This window comes from Orbicella faveolata, unplaced genomic scaffold, assembly GCF_042242905.1.
Source record: "Orbicella faveolata isolate gen_17 unplaced genomic scaffold, um_ofav_v1 contig_12, whole genome shotgun sequence".
Lineage (NCBI taxonomy): Eukaryota > Metazoa > Cnidaria > Anthozoa > Scleractinia > Merulinidae > Orbicella > Orbicella faveolata.
In genome coordinates this window covers 29,630,484-29,650,110 of record NW_028301539.1, presented here as the reverse complement: position 1 = coordinate 29,650,110, position 19,627 = coordinate 29,630,484, and the positions used below count along the sequence as shown (strand labels likewise).

The 19,627-nt window shown below is 38.2% G+C and overlaps 2 protein-coding genes across 2 annotated transcripts; both read left to right on the top strand.

The window, feature by feature from the left end:
- Positions 1–65: 65 nt before the first annotated feature.
- LOC149117479 (minichromosome maintenance domain-containing protein 2-like) lies at positions 66–19,301 on the top strand. Its single transcript, XM_089283232.1, has 22 exons — positions 66–447; positions 1,975–2,035; positions 2,149–2,207; positions 2,741–2,844; positions 3,174–3,269; positions 3,413–3,517; positions 3,709–3,776; positions 4,020–4,124; positions 4,465–4,574; positions 4,907–4,924; positions 5,240–5,309; positions 5,648–5,701; positions 9,572–9,847; positions 10,496–10,585; positions 11,054–11,229; positions 11,339–11,370; positions 11,810–11,957; positions 13,026–13,171; positions 13,640–13,685; positions 17,474–17,537; positions 17,887–17,957; positions 19,002–19,301. The coding sequence occupies exons 1-22, from the start codon at positions 343–345 to the stop codon at positions 19,104–19,106; spliced, it is 2,109 nt and encodes a 702-aa protein (XP_089139358.1). The 5' UTR covers positions 66–342; the 3' UTR covers positions 19,107–19,301.
- Positions 16,166–17,258, top strand: LOC110060419 (histidine N-acetyltransferase-like). Its single transcript, XM_020767194.2, has one exon. The coding sequence runs from the start codon at positions 16,186–16,188 to the stop codon at positions 17,140–17,142; it is 957 nt and encodes a 318-aa protein (XP_020622853.1). The 5' UTR covers positions 16,166–16,185; the 3' UTR covers positions 17,143–17,258.
- Positions 19,302–19,627: the final 326 nt, after the last annotated feature.

Below are 19,627 nucleotides of genomic sequence, written 5' to 3'. Positions count from 1 at the left end.
AGACTGGGACTGAATAAAGGGTTAAATTCATGCAGTGATCGTCTGGATTTTACCAAAATACAATGTACTCTGATGAACTGCGATGCGAAGAGAATTTTTTCTTGTGTGAAGAGTTTCTTCATCTGTGGGATTTTCAAAGTCACTACTGTTCAATTTTGGTACCGCGGGAAACATATTATTTGGTCGATCGCGCGCAGAAAAGAAAAGGCGGGAAAATTTCACCGGCTGTCAAAGGTCACGCGTGCGGCCACTGTAAGTAAAATCGACACAAGAACATGTAGTTTTATAGATTAGGTTTTTCTCTGTTTATTCTTGGAAGTGTAATAGGTATTTACAAATTTAATGGAGGCAAAGAGTATCCCAGAAGTGGCGTTCGAATGGCTGTGTGAATGTGGGGCCTTTGACCAGCTCAAGAAGCAATGTGAATGCTACACAGCAGATTTTGCGGTATGTGTGTTTTCTTTCCATGATTTGACAGAAAATGTTTATTTGGTTGATGAGACACATTTTATCTCACTACACCGGCCTATAATATTCGATAGTTAATAGTTAACTGAGAAATTTTTTCACTGGTGAGAACATACAGGATCAGCTTCCAAAAAGCTTAACGACTTAACCTTACATGAAAATGAACATGCTTGTGGGTAAAACTCATTTTCACGTAAGTTTAATCTTACAATTAAAGCAGATAAAAGGTTTTACACCAGAAATTGTTAAACAGGAACTCTAAATGGTCTATTCGAGCTGGCATCAAATGCACCTTTTACGGTAACTGCAGAAATTCTCCTGCACTCATTGGCTAATTTTCATTGTCAATAGGCAGACACACACATGAATATATAATTTACGCTATGCGTCGATGAGCGCGAGTGGACAATTTGACGATTTGTTAAATTGCAAAAAACAAATTGACGTCAGTTTTTCATGCATCTGTCCTGTTATTAACAATGAATTTTGTCATAACATTGTCAAAGAAGCAGACTTAACAATAGTTCATATTGTGTGATCATCCGGGTGAGGGTAGTTCTGAAAAGAACTGTTGTTGGTGACTGACGTTTTGACAACCTGAGCGGAAGTCATCTTCAGAGTGACTCTGAACATGACTTCCGTTCAGGTTGTCGAAACGTCAGTCACCAGCAACAGTTCTTTTCAGAACTACCCTCACCTGGATGATCACACAATATGAACTACTGATACTCCTGGGTTCAAACCATTTACTATGAGACTTGACAATGTTATGATGAAATTCATTAACAGCAACAGGACAGATGCGTGAAAAACTGACGTCAATTTGTTAAATTGTTCTAAGTATGCCGCATACACAAATTATACCTGGCGTGTTATTCTTAATTTATTACCAGTCCTTTGAGGGCACATCCTTGCTAAGGGCCCATTCAAGCCCAAAGAACAACCATCTGGGTAAATTTCAGAACATGGGAGAAAAGGGTCTTTGTCTAGTACTTACTTGCTTTACACCATGCAGATCATTGTTTTACCCTGGCACTGCACAGTGATTCAATTCTCAACTCCCATTTTCTGAAATTGTGTGGTTCCAGAAAATATCCATGCCCACTACCAGAAGGGTTAATGGAAATTCCGAGGGGGAATTTTCAGTTAAAGGGAAGTATCAGCCAAAACTGGAATTTCCTGACTGGGAGATTCAAACTGAAAAAAAACCTTCTTTGAGAGGGGTAAGGATATTTTCTGGACCAACATATTTTGGTCTGTTGTGAGAATTACTCCACAAAGGATTGGGGTGTACTCAGTAAAACCATCAAGTTGTTGTGTTTACAGCATTAGCAAAATGGCAGTGAAATCTGCCACTCACAGTCAAAAGTGTGTTCAGGTGTCCCCTCATTCCCCCACCCAATCCAAAACTTGCTGCACAGGACCTGATTGCTCTAGCTCTCTGTGGAAGTTCTTAGCCATTTTTTTCTGAGAGTGAATGTTTTCTGATTTTCTCATTTTATGCAGGAAAAGACTGTTTATAGATTTGTTTTTGGAATGGACTTGATGCATTTGCTGGATTTTAATGGTATGGCTCATAAAGCAAGTTTAACCCCTTCAATTTCCAGTTCAAAATTTACTATGCTTGTTCAGCTCCTCCAGTTTTTGCTAAACTAGCTACTGCATTATTTGGTCTTGTAGCTACACTTGGGAATCTGGCTTTAACTGAGCCTTTGAATGCCATTAATGTGTTTCAAGAGGTAAGATGGCTGATTTGTTTGGTAGATCAACGACATAAAACTGTTACCTATTATTTATAGTTGTAAAGAAAGAGGGACTCTGTTTCACCACTTTAATTATTATAGAACAGGCTTAAAAGTTGGATCCAGAAAAAGAGTGAGTACATCAAGATCGGTAACTAACAATTACTGGAGAATAACTGGTTTACTCTCTAGCTCTAAACTCTTTGTAAAAAACATTCAAACCATCCTTGTGAAATTCTCACTGTAAGTGTCAATAGTGCATGAAAATTGGTATTCTAAATCCTGGGGAAAGGACTCCCATATAAAAAGAACAGTGATGCTCGTCAGTAATTTTGAAAAGAATCCCTAAGAGGTACCAAGATGCTGTTCTGTGGGCGTGGCTTGAAATGTTTTTCACCCCTAAGAGGTATGAATTCTATAACAAAATATTATGTCCTGCCATATTTTTAGGGGCCAATACCCCAAAAGGAGCAGCAAAAGCTCCCGCTGTGGACCTTTTGGAACATAACTGCTTTCTTTTCTTTTTCTAGGTGTGTTTTGTTATTATTCACACCTTATCATGGATACCTGATTTGTTGTTCCCATCACAAGTTCTTGCTGTGGTCAGGTTTTCGTCAGTTTCACCACGTCAGGAGTAAGGTTTTGTTTAAAAAGTGGTTTAAGTGCCAGTATGTACTTAAAATACATAGGACAAGTGAATGGGCTGATGAAAAGGTCAATGGACTCTGTTTAGATCAAGCAATTTGGGTTGAAGGACTGGTTGGAGTTATTGCATTGTGTTCTTGGGCAACACACTTAACTTCCTTTGTCATCATCCAAAATCCAAAACCTGGGTCTTCTGGTAATTTTTTATCTGTTGTGTGCAGCTGTTACAGAATTATATAACAAAAAGATATCAACAACGGCTATCTTATAAAACAATAAAAAAGTATGAAAGCTAGTTTTGACATTTTTGAATGGCAGGTGTGTAACCAGTAAGAACCTTGCTAAATATGGTGGATCTAATCTTGTAAAGATTGTTGGCATTGTAACTGGAAGAACAGCTGTCACCCAGTACACGTGAGTATCAACAGCCTATGGATGTATTAAGTGTCTTCCTCTGATCCTTTAGGACTGTTATTTTCTTAGTGTAGTATAGTGTAGCATGGCATGATATGACATTGGTAGTTAGTTTTAACAACTTCTTGGACTTTTTGTCTTAGCCAAAGTGCAAGATTCTATTGTCCTCAATCTGAGTGCTTTGGTTCTGCTAAATATTGTTACATCAGAGTACACTTGGCTGGAAAAACTGAGAATGTTACAATTAGGTAAGTTGTATACTTGAGACCCAAAGAAAAACTCTTGTTGAATCCTTCCATCGGCACTGTGGTTATATATGTACAATAGGTAGTTTTAAAAAAGCTGAAATGCTGAAGATGCTTGATTTTGTTTACCTACAGCTATTCTAGATCAGTTTTTATTCAATGTTTTGTTACTCACTCTTGCATTTGTTATCTAGAAGTGATTTTGTGTGCAAATATTGTGGATCCTCTCTTATTGAAGATGTCACATGCCGTACTTTAGCAGGTAATTGCCAAATTATATTGTTGCTGTAACCTTAAAAAATTTGTTGTGTACTAAGTGCTTGGATATTGAAAGTATTTTATGTTTAGTTTCTTATTTTATATATATTGATTTGTAAATTGATTTTATATTTGCCAGATATTTTATCTTCTTTACTGATATGTTTATTTTAGATTGCCACTGTGTGCCTCAGTGTGAGATTTTGACCATGTATTGATTATAAACAGTCACTGTCTTTTTTCTCAGATAAGTGTATTGTGCAAGTACTATCTCCCTTAACAGTACACAAGAATCTATGGATCAACACTGATGAAGGAAAATTCTACCAAGCTATTCCAATTTATGTCAGAGGTAAAAGATAACAGCCACTACTCAGTCATTAATGTAGGGACAGGGAGCTCTACCTAAAAAGAACCTAAAAGAAACTCTGTGCTTATTTCTGTCTAAGAGTCTAAAATGATTTAGTCCACACAGTCTCACAGTCTTTGTGTAACTACTAGGTTGTTAGTGATCTTGGCATCTTGTTGAGTCTCAGATTTAATCATTCATCATCCCTCAATTTGTACATGCAGTTTTATCAGAATATTGTATGTGTACAAGAGCAGCTTTTTTTCTTTGATTTATATACCTTTTTATCAGCTAATTTCTTTATTGTCTCATGTTGTCTTTTGAAAATTATTTCCTTGGATAGATGAGCTTATCAAGGAAGTTCAGATTGGCTGCTACTTTTCATTTGTTGTTTTACCTTCCTGTGAAATCCATGATTCATCTGTCCACTTCCTTTGTACTCCAGTGTTTGAGGTAACATGCTGTCTTGTTATCAGTGAAATTATGTCTAAATAATAGAATTATTTAATGATGAACATCTGGAGAATGTGTGAAACTGTAGCTCTATATCTCATCTTAAACTTGGATTAGTTCAGTTATGGCCAGAACTGGACTGTAACTTTGACATGAATTCATATGACTGCGAGATAAAGCATCTTGTCCTGTTTAAAAAATTCTACATTTTGGCTGTGGAAATGGCATGTTTCACCATAATTTATTTATTTGTTGTTAGGTCCTTTGGACATTTATATTCAAATAAGTGTTATTGTAGCAACTAATTTAGGGATATTGATAATTTTTTACAGGCAAATAACATAGAGAAGGTAAGACTTTTCTGGTCATTTATGGCATTCTGTCTTGATATTTGCCAATAGTGCCACGTCTGCATGTTTTCAATAACTTAAGATTAGAACGAGTGGCTAGATTTATTGATCTGATGATTACAGAATACAAAGATGTGGTTGTTTAGTATCAATGAAAATTGTGAGGAAATAAAGTATGTGTTGTTGATAGCAATACAGTGCTATGTGTTGATTGTTTTGCAACAAACTGAAAATAAAGTAATGGCATGGCGTTGTTAATTGTGTGTCGATAACTTTTAGCTCAGAAGGTGTTACAAATGTTTCTTTCTCTGACAGATAAGTCCTAGTCCATTCTTAAGTTTAATGCCATCCAGTTTACCAGAGAGCATAGAGTTGCTATACAAAGGTAACATTAGGTCCAATAACATCTTACAAAAGAATACTGGTCATGAAGGTGATTTTAACTCATAATCGAATTTGGACTTGCTGTCGATAATGAATTAAGGGTCACAAAATAAAATAGCTGTAGGCTAGTAAGGGCACAATCCCAGAATCCAACAACATAGGTCAAAAACAAGACGATCTGCTCTGCAGGCCGTTTCTGATGTAGGATATGGCTTAAAAGGGTTACTTCTCCTGCTCACCCATCCACAGATGCTGAGCAAGTATTTTAGAATCAGTCTAATACTATGAATGATCACTAAATTAAATGTAATTTAAAATGTGTATTTTATTTCCATTCAGACAGGCTGAACTCACCCTGGAGTTTTGCTACCAGTCTAACTTACTGCTTTGGAGGTACGCTGTGTTTTAATGATCTTAAGAGTGAATGCCTATAAAAATCGACCTAAATCGCCTATCAATGGCACAAGTCGAAAAATTGATTTCGCTTGTGTTTTGCCCATAGATAGGTCCTAGTAAGAAAAGAAACGGACCATAGTTAGTTTCTGCTAATACAGCTTTCTTTGGTAGAAATATGCCAAAAACGATTTCGCCCCGATTGGGCTCAAAATCTACTTTCGGTTTTGCTGAATTTTCCGAATATTTGATTGCTTCGCGCTTCGCAGAACAGCTACTTGAGAATCTTTCAATGGATTTTATATTTAGTTCAGGTCTTCGTGGTATGACTGAGCGAAAAATAAAATAAATCGAAGCTAGTTTTGAGCTCGAAACGAGATCAAACAGACACGCAAAATTTTACAATGTGTTGCAACCGAATTATTGCATTAAAACATCGCCATATTTTTCTATGGGCTATAACTTTAAATACCATAAAAACACTTTCTACGGGTTAAACATACACCCAGCTGTTAGGATATCAAAAAATATCTCTGGGCAAATGGTTTTAAGTCGCCCGCCTTGGCTTGTGTTTCTCATAGATTTTGCCCAAAATCCGCCGTTGGAATGTAAACAATTGCGTGACGCGGATAGTCACTCTCGAGTAAATATTCGTCTTCAACAATCCGATGAAAGCAATTTTTGAAACAATGTGTGGATAAAATAATGGAAAATGTTTTTTTTTTGTTTAAGTTAGTATAAATATATGTATATTTTTCGTTTGCATTGCAACACCCACGACATCCCTAATAAAGAAGGTGACTACAGTGCTCCAGGAAATGATTCAGGTGAATAATTTTTAACTCGCTTGTTTATTTCCACAAGATGGCTCAGTTATTAATTTCACTGATAAGTTACAATACAGTGACAGTTTTAGAGATACACTTAACCAATCCTCTATAGTTTATGGCAATTGAATCATTGACTGACAAATAAAGTCAAGTGGAAATACCATAAATTCTATAAACTACTAATTGCGTGACGGCATCTCAACTCTTCTAGCTGTGTACAAAATTTGTTTTTACACAATATTGGCCGTTTTCACACTAGAGACGGATTATCCGTCTAAATAGACGGATAATCGGACGGATAAAAATAGACGGATTATCCGTCTAAAATGAGCACCGTTCTGTTTTCACACTAAGACGAATTATCCGTAATGGACGGGTTATCCGTCTCTAGTGTGAAAACGGCCATTCTCAAACTCAGATAGAAAACCCGGAATTTCTGGAATTGAATTAGCCGAGGAAAAAATTGCGTTTGCGTTTCAGTCATAGTGGGAAAAAAAATCCATCTTTTGTACTGTGGTTGTTTGATAAATTAAGTGACAGTATTAACGCTATTCGCTACCTGTCTGAAATTTGCAGATCATAACACTGGTAGACAAATAAACATTACAGTGGTCGATCTATGAACGGCAAACGTCCATCTTGTTTTGTTCGCGGAAGTCGGTCACTGAAGAGCGAATTTCAATGAAATATATATATATAATTTGATTAAGCGATTAGCCAAAATAGCGGGCGTCGATAAAACCAGGAACATGGAACATTCCGGGACGTCGAATAACTATAATAATTTTGCGGAAAATATCTAAAATTAAATTTTCAAAGATTAAATCAAACAAAAAATAAACTGGTATCAGCTCGGAAAATAAAAACAAATAAAAAACGTAACAAAAAAAAAAAAGAATGAAAAGAAAGAAAATTAAAATGAAAGTGAATGCAATGAGTGAAGGCTAGCAACTAAGAAGAGTAATCTATTCCTTCCAGTCGTTCGCAGTCAGTTTAATCACGTGACTGTCTCTTATTCCCAGATTTCGTTCTTCACAGAAAACCAAGGTGGTAGCGTTCGAACTCCTTAATCAGACCTAAAAATATGGGTACACGAGTGTGATTTCTTTATTCAATTCATTACGTCAATACAAAGAAATGCGTATACACGATTTCTCATGAAGAGATAGTTTCTCCATGAGACAGAAATAGAACTCTTCAGCATTGAGTTTCTTGTCTAAACTAGTTCGGACTTCTCGAGCTCTGATGACAGTGTAAACAAATACAAAAAAAGTTTAAAAACATTTGGCCACGCGCGCGCTGTCTTGCAGGGTCGCTGGTCAAAGCTTTATTGTCTCAAGAAATATTTGTTACAAGCGTTCAAATGCATTTCCTGGAAAATTCTTTGTACAGTACAAGTCAATACTTAATTAATTAAAACTACTTTTACCGTAGGCTATAATCTTTTCATCGCTAGTTCAACTTCACGTGCAGATCGTTATCTGACATTCGATCAAACTTAGTTTTCTATCGAGCCATTCAAGTTCAATTTTCTCTCGCGGGGTCAGCTTGAGAGCTTTAGTCTCGATAAGTTCTTCTTTACTGTGTTCAAAATATAACCATGCTACGCGGTTTTTTTGGTAACTTGAATTATTGCTCGAATGTTCTGCGGAAATCATCTTAACCGGAAATCGATCCGTCGAAATCAACAAATACAAATTTAATCACTGTAGCGTTCCTTCAGATCACGTAAGGCTACAAACGAACAATATCAACTTGTTATTACGCTTAACAAATGAACTTAGAACGATTTTCTTTCTAGAACTCGTTCTTGTAATTAAAATGATCAAAGAAAGAACGACAGCTTAAAACGACATGGCGGTAACACCCGACCTCCAAGTGAATTGCTTTTAATTGGCGTTTTTAATTAACGAAATTTCTAAAGCAATGCCTTTCAAATTATTAAAGTTAAAAGTGGTCCATTATGTTTTTCTTTTTTCACCCAAATGTTCTAAGATAGCCATCTGCAGTTTGTTGGAAACGAATTATATATTCAGGGTGACCGTCCGCGTCACGCAATTGTTTACATTCCCACGGCGGTTCAGGGGAAAATTTATGAAAAACACAGGCCAAGGCGGGCGACTTAAAACCATTTGCCCAGAGATGTTTTTTGATTTTCAAACAGGTGGGTGTAAAGTTAGCCCGTAGAAAGTGTTTTTGTGGCATTTAAAGTTATAGCCCATAGAAAAATATGGTGATATTTTAGTGCTATAATTCGTTTGCAACACATTGCAATATTTTGCGTTTCTGTTCGATCTCGTTTCGAGCTCAAACGAAACCTCGATTTATTTTATTTTTCACTCAGTCATACCATGAAGACCTGAGTTGAATCTAAAAACCATTGAAAGATTCTCAAGTAGCTGTTGTGCGACGTGCGAAGCAATCAAATTTCCAGAAAATTCAGCATAACTGGAAGTAGATTTTGAGCTCAATCGGGGCGAAATCGTTTTTCGCAAATTTCTTCCAAAAAAAGCTGCATTAGCAGAAACTAACTATGGTCCGTTTGTTCTCTAGCTAGGGCCAATCTTTGGGCAAAAAATGAGCGAAATCGATTTTTCGACTTGTGCCGTTGTTTGGTCCATATTTGTGGGCAGTGGCTCTTAAAAATGAAAACCCAGAGTACCTCTGTGTAACTGCTAACTAGCCGGTTCTTCGTGATCTGGATGAAATTCTGTTCTTTGAAACACTGTCACTGTTTTTAAGAAGACTGAAATGTGTGACTGTGAAGAAAACTTCTAATTAGTTGTTTCATGTTCCTTTTTTTCCTTTTAATTTTGTGACTTCAAGTGTTCTTTGTATTCAGTTTTAGTGTGTTTCAAAATGAGTTGTTTGAGAAAATATATCAAACCCTCGATAGAGAATATGAACCATTAAGGTCAAACATTTCGAATATTGCGTTAAGACATTCCGCTGTGTGTCCCGTTGTCATTTCCCTTGGTAAACGTTTGAACTGTGAGCAAAAGAAATGCTTGATATATAATCAATGATCCCTCGTGTACAGGTTGTGTGACACCTCCTGGTACATTCTTTCAACTGAAAATGTTCATGCTGATGTGTCTGCTGCTGCTTCACTCCTCTGATTCCTGTGAAGATACTAAGCAAGTTCATTCAAGGAATCTTCACTTGCTTGTTATTGCCGACGATCTTCTCAGGGTTCAACGGCTGTTGTTGTATGGAGCTTCTTTTGCAGAGAGAATGTTTGTCTACTCGCCCATTAGTGAATTGTTCCCATCATTTTCTCGGGATCCTTTTGGCTCGGACACTTGTATGGTCAATGGTTAGTCATCCTCTAGGTTTTGATCTTTTCTTTATAAATTGTCTAGTAAGTAACAGGGTAAATTTATGACGAACATGGGGGTGGAGGACTAAAACTGGTGGTTACTGATTACACCAACTAGTAAGTCCATTGGAAACTGTTTTCAGACTGGAGATTGATGATTTTTTTGCTTGGTTGTAATAATAAGTCAGCTCATAACAACGGGGTGGCTTAAAAGTGAGGTCATACGTTACTCCCAAGTAGATTAGTAATATACACGACTGCTGCATTAAATTTGTGTCTATAACTAATCTTGTATGAAGGTAATAATATATTCTCAAATCTTCCAATAAACTATGGTGGACGACTGAAGAGGCACGAAGAGCGAAATATATAGAACTACCAACATTTAACAGTTTTTTTTATCCAGAGATCCATTACCGCAGTTCTAATATCGTTTCGAAGTTATTTGAAGCCGAGTGCGTCGAGTGTGTATAGAAGGCGTATTGTCTTGTTGTTCTGGATATTCGAACACATTCCAGACCTCAGCGTATAAACTTTCTTTAAAGTGTATGGAGGTGCCGTTGGCAAATAGTGAGATGGAATAACATCGTATTCATGTTTTTGTCTCAATAATGTGATATTTTGTCTTAAATTTTATCGTTGCAGCTGGTTGTATTCCTTTGGCAACTAATGGGATATGTGTGATTCCCAACATGGCTGTTCTGAAGAAGGACCAAAAAGAAAAACTTCAAAGTGGTATGATAACTTGCTAAACAATGCAACTATCTCAAATGACAAGAGTGTGTTATTAGCTATAACATTTCAATTTGCTGGCCAGTTATACTGAATGAGGGTTTGATTACTCCACACAAGTAAGGAAACATAAATACTTTATAGACAGGCTACGCCTAGCTCAGCCGCAAACACAGACGGATTTTCTTCCTCAATCCCAGGAACGAAATTATACGTTGTGTTGCAAGACCACATGACATACATGTAGAGAAACCAGAAAAATTTTTAAAATAGAAGACAAAGTTGAAGGCCACTGTCCCCTACGGGCAACATTTTCTACAACATAACAGTTTGTGAAGACTGTCGGTCGCAACACGAATCTTTTATACTTGATACTTTCTTACATAAAGAGGTAGTCACGGCTAATTCTGTGATGAGTACATAATTCGACCAAAGCCTCATCAATGATCATATTTACTTCATCTGTGCAAGCGTTAGAGAATGGCACCGTGACGGTCAAGGTTCCAGAGAAGTACTGGGCTTGTCAAGGTTACCAGCTGTCTATACCTCTGAGCTGTAGTCTGTGGGCGTGTTCTGAACCAGCACAGAAAACGGATCCGCACCAAGCAGTGCTTGATCCTATGTTACACCCAGGTCACATTATAAAGGTACGTTCATCTAATGCGAGTGTTCAGTAGGTTCTTCAAAATACAATTGTTTTAGTCGGTTTTGGCAATTCCTTTTTATCGATATTTCTTAACATGTGCTTCTTTGTAGGACTGTCCAACATTGCCAAGAGCATTTGTGGAGTAAGTACTGTCCCTTGTCTTTGATATTTCGTCTTTTCAGATATAATAACAATACAGCTATCTTTCCAAGTTAAGCTTTAAACGCTGTAGATAGGTCTAAGATGAGAAACGAAAATGCTGAACGTGTCCTGGTTTTAATGTTGAATATCTTTAGCAAGTTTGACTTTGAACCCTTGCTGTGGTCATTGAGATGTGCTCTTCACTCTCAGTGTTTTGCCATAGCCAGGAGTATAGATGGGTACGAGTGAATTGTACGGTGAACCTGACAAAATGCTGGGGCACCAGCGATGGACTAGCATCCCATCCAAAGAGGGGTAGCAATACTCTATAAAGCAGTAGAGCATCCATTCCTTGGGAAATTGGTTTAAAGAGTTAAAACAATCTTTCCTTATGAAATTCATTTCGTCACTTCCGTCTTCTACACATTTCACACCTGTAGACAGTTTTCGCTGGTGTTAAACTTGAGTGGATCAGCTGGGAATGTCGATAATTCTGATGGGTTGGTGAGCGAGGAGGTGTTAAAGAAAGCGATGGAGGACCCAGAAGATGTAGCCTCGTTATACATCAGTGATGAGGAAATGGGGCAGGTATAGTTAATCAGAAAAAAAAAGTAGTTTCTTTGGACGACTATGGATAAGTTTTCATAAATGGATTTCAGTCTGAGTATGGCATGGCTTGATCTTCACGTTCAATAAGAACAGGAAAATAATGCCTGCTCCGTATTTTTTTGGTGCTTGTATTTGGTGGAATTGATCTTGGCTAGCTAAGCCCTAATCATAAAGCTGTTATTTCCTTGATTGGTTTCCCCGGCGTTACTCGGAACGTAGGTACGCACCATGTCGCATGGACCACATTACCACCCCCGGCTGAGCTTTGCAAGTTCCCGTTCTTATAGCCGAAGAACTTCCCACCGGAAGCGTAAGGAAACGCCATTTTAAACCCAGCTCAGACTCAGACAGCTCATTTTCAGAACTCATTCACGGTAAAGGAAATTGGTTGTTAAACTAATAGCTGGTTTTCACATGACGTCACTAAAATTCGAACTACAAAACTATTGATCTTCCTGAGATTTTACTTAAATGATGTATAAGAGCAGCTGAAAACTAATATTCGTACAAATTTTCGCTCCGAATGGGTGTTTGGTTTTGTGATACACTACGCTTGAATTTCTAAGCTTTTGCGTGACGCGGCATTTACGTGACGGCCTAGAGAGCTGTCATGATGGTTAAAAACGTGTCTTATTTCGGGCAACTTGGCTATCTGAACAGTTCATGTCTTAGAAAAAGTATTATTTTAATGTTTTGGAGTTTCTCGAGGGATAAATTTACGTTTTTGTAGCAAAACTCAGTGACAGATGTTTCTGTTGGTTTCCGGCCGCCATGTTGATGCCCATACGGATGGGCACCAGCATGGCGTCTCCATACAAATCTCTATAAATGTGGGTAAAAAATTTCTCCGCATATCTCGCATAAGAAAAATTGCTGTGACCAGAATTTTGGCGAGAGTCTTTGCATATTTACTTTCTTTCATTTCCCAGATTCTGGACTTTATCTATTAACCGGTTTTGATTTTTATTTTGATCTATTTTGAATTGCGTGACACTGAAAACCAGCAATATCTGCAGTTTATGCCAACCTTTGAATTTGTTTCTTTAGTTCCTTCACTATGCTGGACGTCACCATACTGTTCTGACATTGGCAGCACAAGATCTTATTCAAGGTTATTATCTAGCAAACCGGCGAACCAGAGACTCTCATTCAACAGGTGGCATGGACTTCGCTGCTTCCGCACTGCAAACTCTGTAAGTTCTATTTATTGTCTCCACTTTGACAACCTACCTCAAATATTCAAAGTAAACTCCTCAGTGTCAAACTATTTTCCGAGATCGATGCATTTTTAATCAAAAGTGCTGTGATTCTTTTCACCTCCCACCCCCCCACTCCCATCCCTACCCAGTGTTTCTGTTTAGCTATCAAGACCAGTCACCATATTCAAGGTTGTTTTCGGGGAGGGAGTTAGAAAAATATTAAACAATTCCTTTGGCGTTTTCGGCGATCGGCGACCATATCAGAGAATTTTAACATTTGCCACGCTCAGTTGCAATTGGCGGTGCAAGTGTTTAGCCAACGTAACTAACGTTTTGACGAATGGCTCAGTTTATTCTTTTTCATTTGCAAGTGATATGCATGTAACCAGTTATCCGGCTTTCGTGAATAACAACCATCAGTATCCTTCAGTTGGAGTACAATAAGCGTGTTTTACTTCCTAGGACCAGCCTGGCTATCGCTCATGCGAAGTTATCCCTCAGGTCGGAGGTAAGTGAAGCAATAAAGAAATGCAATACAGCAGTACAGAGTGCTTTACATTACTTGCAAAAAAATTCGGACGATTTTAATGTCGGACAAAAAAGGGTCCGAAAATAAAACCATCCAAAAGTCCGAAATATTTACAGTACAGTATACACTTTTAAATAGCTCCAAAGCCGTTAGCTTCCTTTATAGAACGAACTATAACTGAGACACTGCAGCTTGAGATACAAAACGGCTTGATTGAAGTTACTCAATTTTTCTTATTTTCCCGTCGGTGTATTTGTAAAGCCTTGACCGGTGCAGTAAAACTGTCATTTTCGCAGATGTTGTTTCAGTCTAAAACGTGTTTTGTAGCCGTAAATTTACGTTAGTTATGTGTCACGTAAGTGTCCGAAATTTTCGTCTGAAATTTGTCTGAAGTGAGAAAAAAAGTGTCGGAAAATTAAACGTCCGAATTAAAAAGTCCGACAGTTTTTTTGCAAGTAATGTACGTAAGGAATATCCTGTCTGGTTCTAAGTGCTATTTTTGCGTGTATTGTTTTAATGACGCTGTCGGCACAATCCTATCGAATGCGATGGGCGAAACTACGAGCTAGTGCGTTCGCTATGCGTGTGCATTTACTACCTTTATGAATGCTTCTCTAAGCTGTGGTCTGTTATCGAAATTTTGCTTGCGATAATTTGCATTTAGGCCTGGTAATCGTGTGACGTTAGCGGCGTTGAATGCGAGCTTAACGATTATTTTCCACTGAATGAATTATAAACAAAAATTAAGGCAGAAATAGAAGTCAAACTTACTTCTAAAAAAAAGTATTTAGTTCGTTAACAGTACGTCAGTGATGACCAAAGAGACGTTCGGAGGCGGGTAAACGTTGAACAGCAGCCGTGGAGCTTGCGCAGCAGTTGATTTCCCGAGTTAAGCTTTGAGCATAAAAAATACATTATTCAGCTCCTATATATAAATCTGTTGACGTAGTAATTCCGTAAGTCCTAAATATACCTGAAGAGGAAACATTAATCGAGAACGGCTAACCTTTGAAGTGTGGGAAATAATTTTAACGTTTTTTCCTGCTATGTGGATCGTAGTACCGTTTAGACATTTCACTGAATTTACATATGATTTTAACTGTAGTGAGACTGGTTTGCTGCTTCTCAATATTCTTCGACGGATTACATAACAATGACAGCCGATTCGTTTGTAGAATGATACCTTCTATCCATCAAGTGAAATGTGTGTTACGTATTTTATAACATATTTTATTGCACAGCAGGTCATGAAGATCCTGAATTGACGTTCAGTATACGTTGATACTTCTCTTATGCTGAATTCGAATCAGACTCATGTTCACTGAACATGAAAAAAAAAAACATGTCTAAAGATTTTTTTAGCGTGGTTTGATATAATCAGCGATTTGTTTATGATTTTAAGTTGAGGGATTCGTAGTGACTACAACTGTAAATCACCGGAAAAGTTATTTGGTTGGTTTAAAGCTAAGTTTGCAATGAAAAAAGAAATATCAGAGACTTGATGTTCATTGGAAACACATCGGCTCTGAGAATCGAAAAAGGCAGCTAAGATTTGATGTAAACTTTCTCAATATGTCTCAGCCGAGAAATGCTAAAGTCAGATAAGTAAACAATCGATTCCAAAACTTTTGAAACCGCAAGCAAGTCAGCGTATCATTTTTTTAAGAAGCGATGATCTCGTGAGAAAAAGCCGTCTGTTTTGACGTAGGAGTACGAACAGTAATAAAGCGTCGTCAAAACCGTTCATAAGCACAACTATTGTATTTTAAATACATGTTAAGTGGTGTGTATAATCATCTCACTTGATTTTAATTTCGGTAAAATTTGCTCTTTTTCGTTCCGCGACTTCTCAAAATGTTGAAACAAATAATAATTCGACACAGTTACGGGTCAACAAGAAAAGTATTGGGTTCTGCGTCGAGTAAAATTCAGAGGTTTACTTGTTAAGCGATGCAGTTTACGAAAGTGATCTCAGTCTCCCACTAAGACGAAGAATACACTCGATAAATAATCGTTTTTCAGCTGAATTATAATAAAACTGGGTCGTGCTGTAGTTAAAAGTAAAGTGTCCGACTTACCAAGAGCTAGCCTGGCATTACCAAAAAGTACTATTTTTAAGTTATTATTACAAGAAAATGGCCACTTTTTCGAACCAGTTATTATTAGCACTTTTCCTGTAAACTTTGTTTAGGTTTCGTTTCCGCATATTGTTCACTTTTGATATGATGCGGGATTAACGTCTAATATTTTAGAATTACAAAATGATCAGTAGGTATTGTTAAAAACTGCTAAATTTAAAATTTCTTTTGTTGGAAGTAACTTTTTACCTAATGGTCACCTGTCTTTGGTCCCAATAATAGTTGTTTTTTCACACGAATTACAATTTAAATATGTTTTGGAAAAAGTGTCCTCGCATTTTCACTAACTACCAAGTTAAATCGAGAAAGCTTCCCTGTATAGCGTTCGAAGAGGGCGAACCATGAAGGAAATAACCATTCGAAAAGCGTTGGCGACCGACTTTGCAGCCATTCTGGAGATGTCAGAGGGGATTTACAGCGGCCATGATTACTTCCCGTGTATTTTCCACCAGTGGCTGGCCAAACCAAACCGCACGATTTTTGTTGCTCAGTATGGAGACAAACTCGTTGGTTTGAGAGCAGTTCACATCGTGGACGAAGGCAAGACGTTTATCAGTCAAGGCTTGCGAATTCACCCCAGGTTCCGTGGATTGGGGTTAAGTACTCGGTTGATCGACGCCATACATCAGCACATAAGACGGGAATATCCCAAGGTTTGCCGAGAACGCTTCACGACCAAGTCCGACAACATTGAACGACTTGCCATTCAGAAAAAATACGGTGACACCGCCTTGTGTGAGCGAGATATTTTGGCCTATTACGTCAACAGGGAAAGCCTGAAACCGCATCATCTGGAAGAGGTGGCGACCAATTTTGACGTGAAGGTCAAACCCTGTACAAGAATGTTTGTTTACAATTCTATTCTGGACGATTCAGTAGCAAACATGTTTCCTGGTCGTACGATCATCATCGACTGGGAACCTTTCGAAGCTCTCCGGTCCAATATCGATTGCATTTTTGAAGACGGCGATTGCGTCTTCTCGGACCGAGATGCAGACGACTGCTCCAATGGTCAGCTACCGAAGTCATTCGCGCATGGTCGGCGCTCGCCCCGAGTACAGCACATGCATTGGGTGGCGTCCATTTACACAGAAGATCCAGTCATGTTCCAAGTGCACGTTGTTCAACAGCTGAGGAGCGCATGTCAGCAAGTGGAAGGTGATTTCATCTTCTCCACTTTTCACAAAGAGCGTCACACCAAATGGGGCAAGAAGCTTTTAGAAGAGAAGATCGGAATGAAACCTGTGGAATTCTTCCGTGATTTTGGACTGATGATGTTTGAACGAACATTTAAATGACTTGTGATCTGTAATAATTTAATTGTGCTCTTACTGAAATATTATTAGTAAAGCAATTGACTGAAGTTAGCAATGCATGTGCTAAATCTTGTTGACACTCAAATAAAGTTTATTTATGTATGTCATGTATGTATAGTACTGAAGTTATTACTTCCTTGTTCTTTCTTAAGGAGTGATGTATTTTGTTATCTTCTGAAATACAAATAATAAACTTGTCGTGCAATGACAATTATTTTCGCAATATTCTAAAAAAGTGTTAAGTTATTCCCAGGCTTAGCGACCAAAATGCCGAATTTTAACCACTGAAAGCTGTTTTTCTTTTTATTGAAAGGTTTTGGAAGAAGATGCTGTTGTAGCCATCGTATTTTACGAAGACTCAGTAAAATGGAAATATGGTAATAATGCAAACTTCGGCTGGGCTGTATGACCCCCCTTCTCTCACCTCATCGGTTATAGAATGTTGGAAATGTCAAATAATTTCTTTACTCATCTACTTATATCGATTTACTATGCTGCTCATTAAGTAGAATACCATTTAGTAAGCTACTCATAAGCTAGGGTTCGACTCAATCTTTCAGACCTAACTATGGAGGGTCAATCGTTAAGATTTCACAGATTCCAACACAACAATTTTTTTCCAGGAGAAGCTTGATATGCCAGGTTTAGCGTTTATTTCCTTCGATGAACGCCAAAGCATTGAGATGAAGACTCTTTTCTTACATTAGTAATTTTACCTGTCAATAGACTTTTCGTCTCTTGGTCCTGTTGATCCTCCTTCGCCCGGTGAAGATGCTTCAGAATTTTTTGGTGCAAAGGTTAGTCTTCGTTACCTCCCTAAGCACTAGAGCGACATACGCTTCAGTAATTAAATAATCCGTCCATCCCTACCAAGGGGCGTTTTTGAAAATGCGCAGTGACCTCTTTGTTGTTAAAAAGGATGAGGAATTAGTTTTGCCAAAAGAGTTCTTTACCTTTTCTTCACTTCAGCATGCACTTTTATTGTCCTCTTAAGAACGTTCCTGAAGGGGGGCGGGCGGGGGTGGAGTTCAAATCATATTTTCCAGCCCAGATTTTGCTCAAACTCCCATTTCACGGCCAATTTTTTCCCAAAATTCATTCCCATTCTCAATTTTTTGTTTGTGATTCCCAGTCCTAGTGGCCTAAATCCGATTTTCCCAGTGATCAAACAGACAAATTCCAGTTTTCATTTTACCACCCAGTGAGGCCCCACCAAAAGACCCGAGAGGTAATTTACGGGACAAACGGGTCTGTAGGCGAGGAAACGTAAAACTAGACTAAATGAAGGGGACTTCAATTTCAGGGGACCGAAAGGGAGACGGGGAACCCTACAGCTACAGGTAATTCTCCTTCCGCCCGCCCGCCTGCAAGGGTTCAACTCGATTAACTTTGCGTATTTGGATTACAATATAATCCACATGTATGTGAGTCAACTTTGGTCAATTTTGTAGTTGACTGTAATGCAAATAAAAGCTAACCGTGGAAAGGGCTATTCTGTCACGCTGGCTGCTAAACTAAACAGATTCATTTGCACAATAGCCTCATAACTAGACGCTTTTGGGGCTCAAAAGATTGCGTGACGAGCCCAAAAAGGATGTGCTTTGGAGGTTAGCCAAGCACTCAACGTTCATTCATCTATTGGACGTTGGGATTGTTTCCAGTTCTTTTCGCCCTTGACGGACTCGAGAAAGCCGCGGAAATCGAGCCTACCTTGAAGGGGGGTCAGACGTTCCGACCAAATTTCCAGACGATGTGATCGGGGAGCAATTAGATTTTGTGAGAGTGATCTTTACATTTCAAAACTGGTGTCTATTTTTGAAATTTGTTCTGCTATTTTCCAGAATGATTGCAGGATGCAACAAATCCATGGTAGAATTCGACGTTTCTGCTCAAGTTTTAAAGATGGTTATTCAACTTCCTTCGTAGCGTTTCCACACGAGGAGTAAAAAAAATAAACGAAGCCGTTTCGGACTCGGATGATTCGGTCGCGAAATAAAGTATGGCGGAAATTTATATAAGAATTGTACGATGTTAAATATTTCGAATGTGTACGATTACATGTAAATCCTATGAATTATTTGAGGAAGAATTATTTTTATGTACAGGCGGCAAAGAATAAATAAAGTTGTGCCGTTCAACGTTTCGATTTGTTCTGTGTTTTTCTGAAGTCTTATACAAGGAAAAGGGCAGGTATGTTTTGCAGGTTGCAGGTTGAAAAATCGACTTTCCTCACTCGGACTTAAAAGTCCGAATGAGTCTACTCAGCACTTCGGTTAGCCGGAATAACACTCCTGTTAGCCTAAATTAGCTTAGGTTGCTTGTGGTTAGCCTCTATTCTGGGGTTTATTCGACTTCAACTCAAATAAACAAGTCGTTTCAGCCTGCAACCTACAACCTGCAACCCACAAAATATACCCGTCGAAGGAAAAGAGAGTGCTGATGAAGTGTACATTGCTGAGGTGACCTG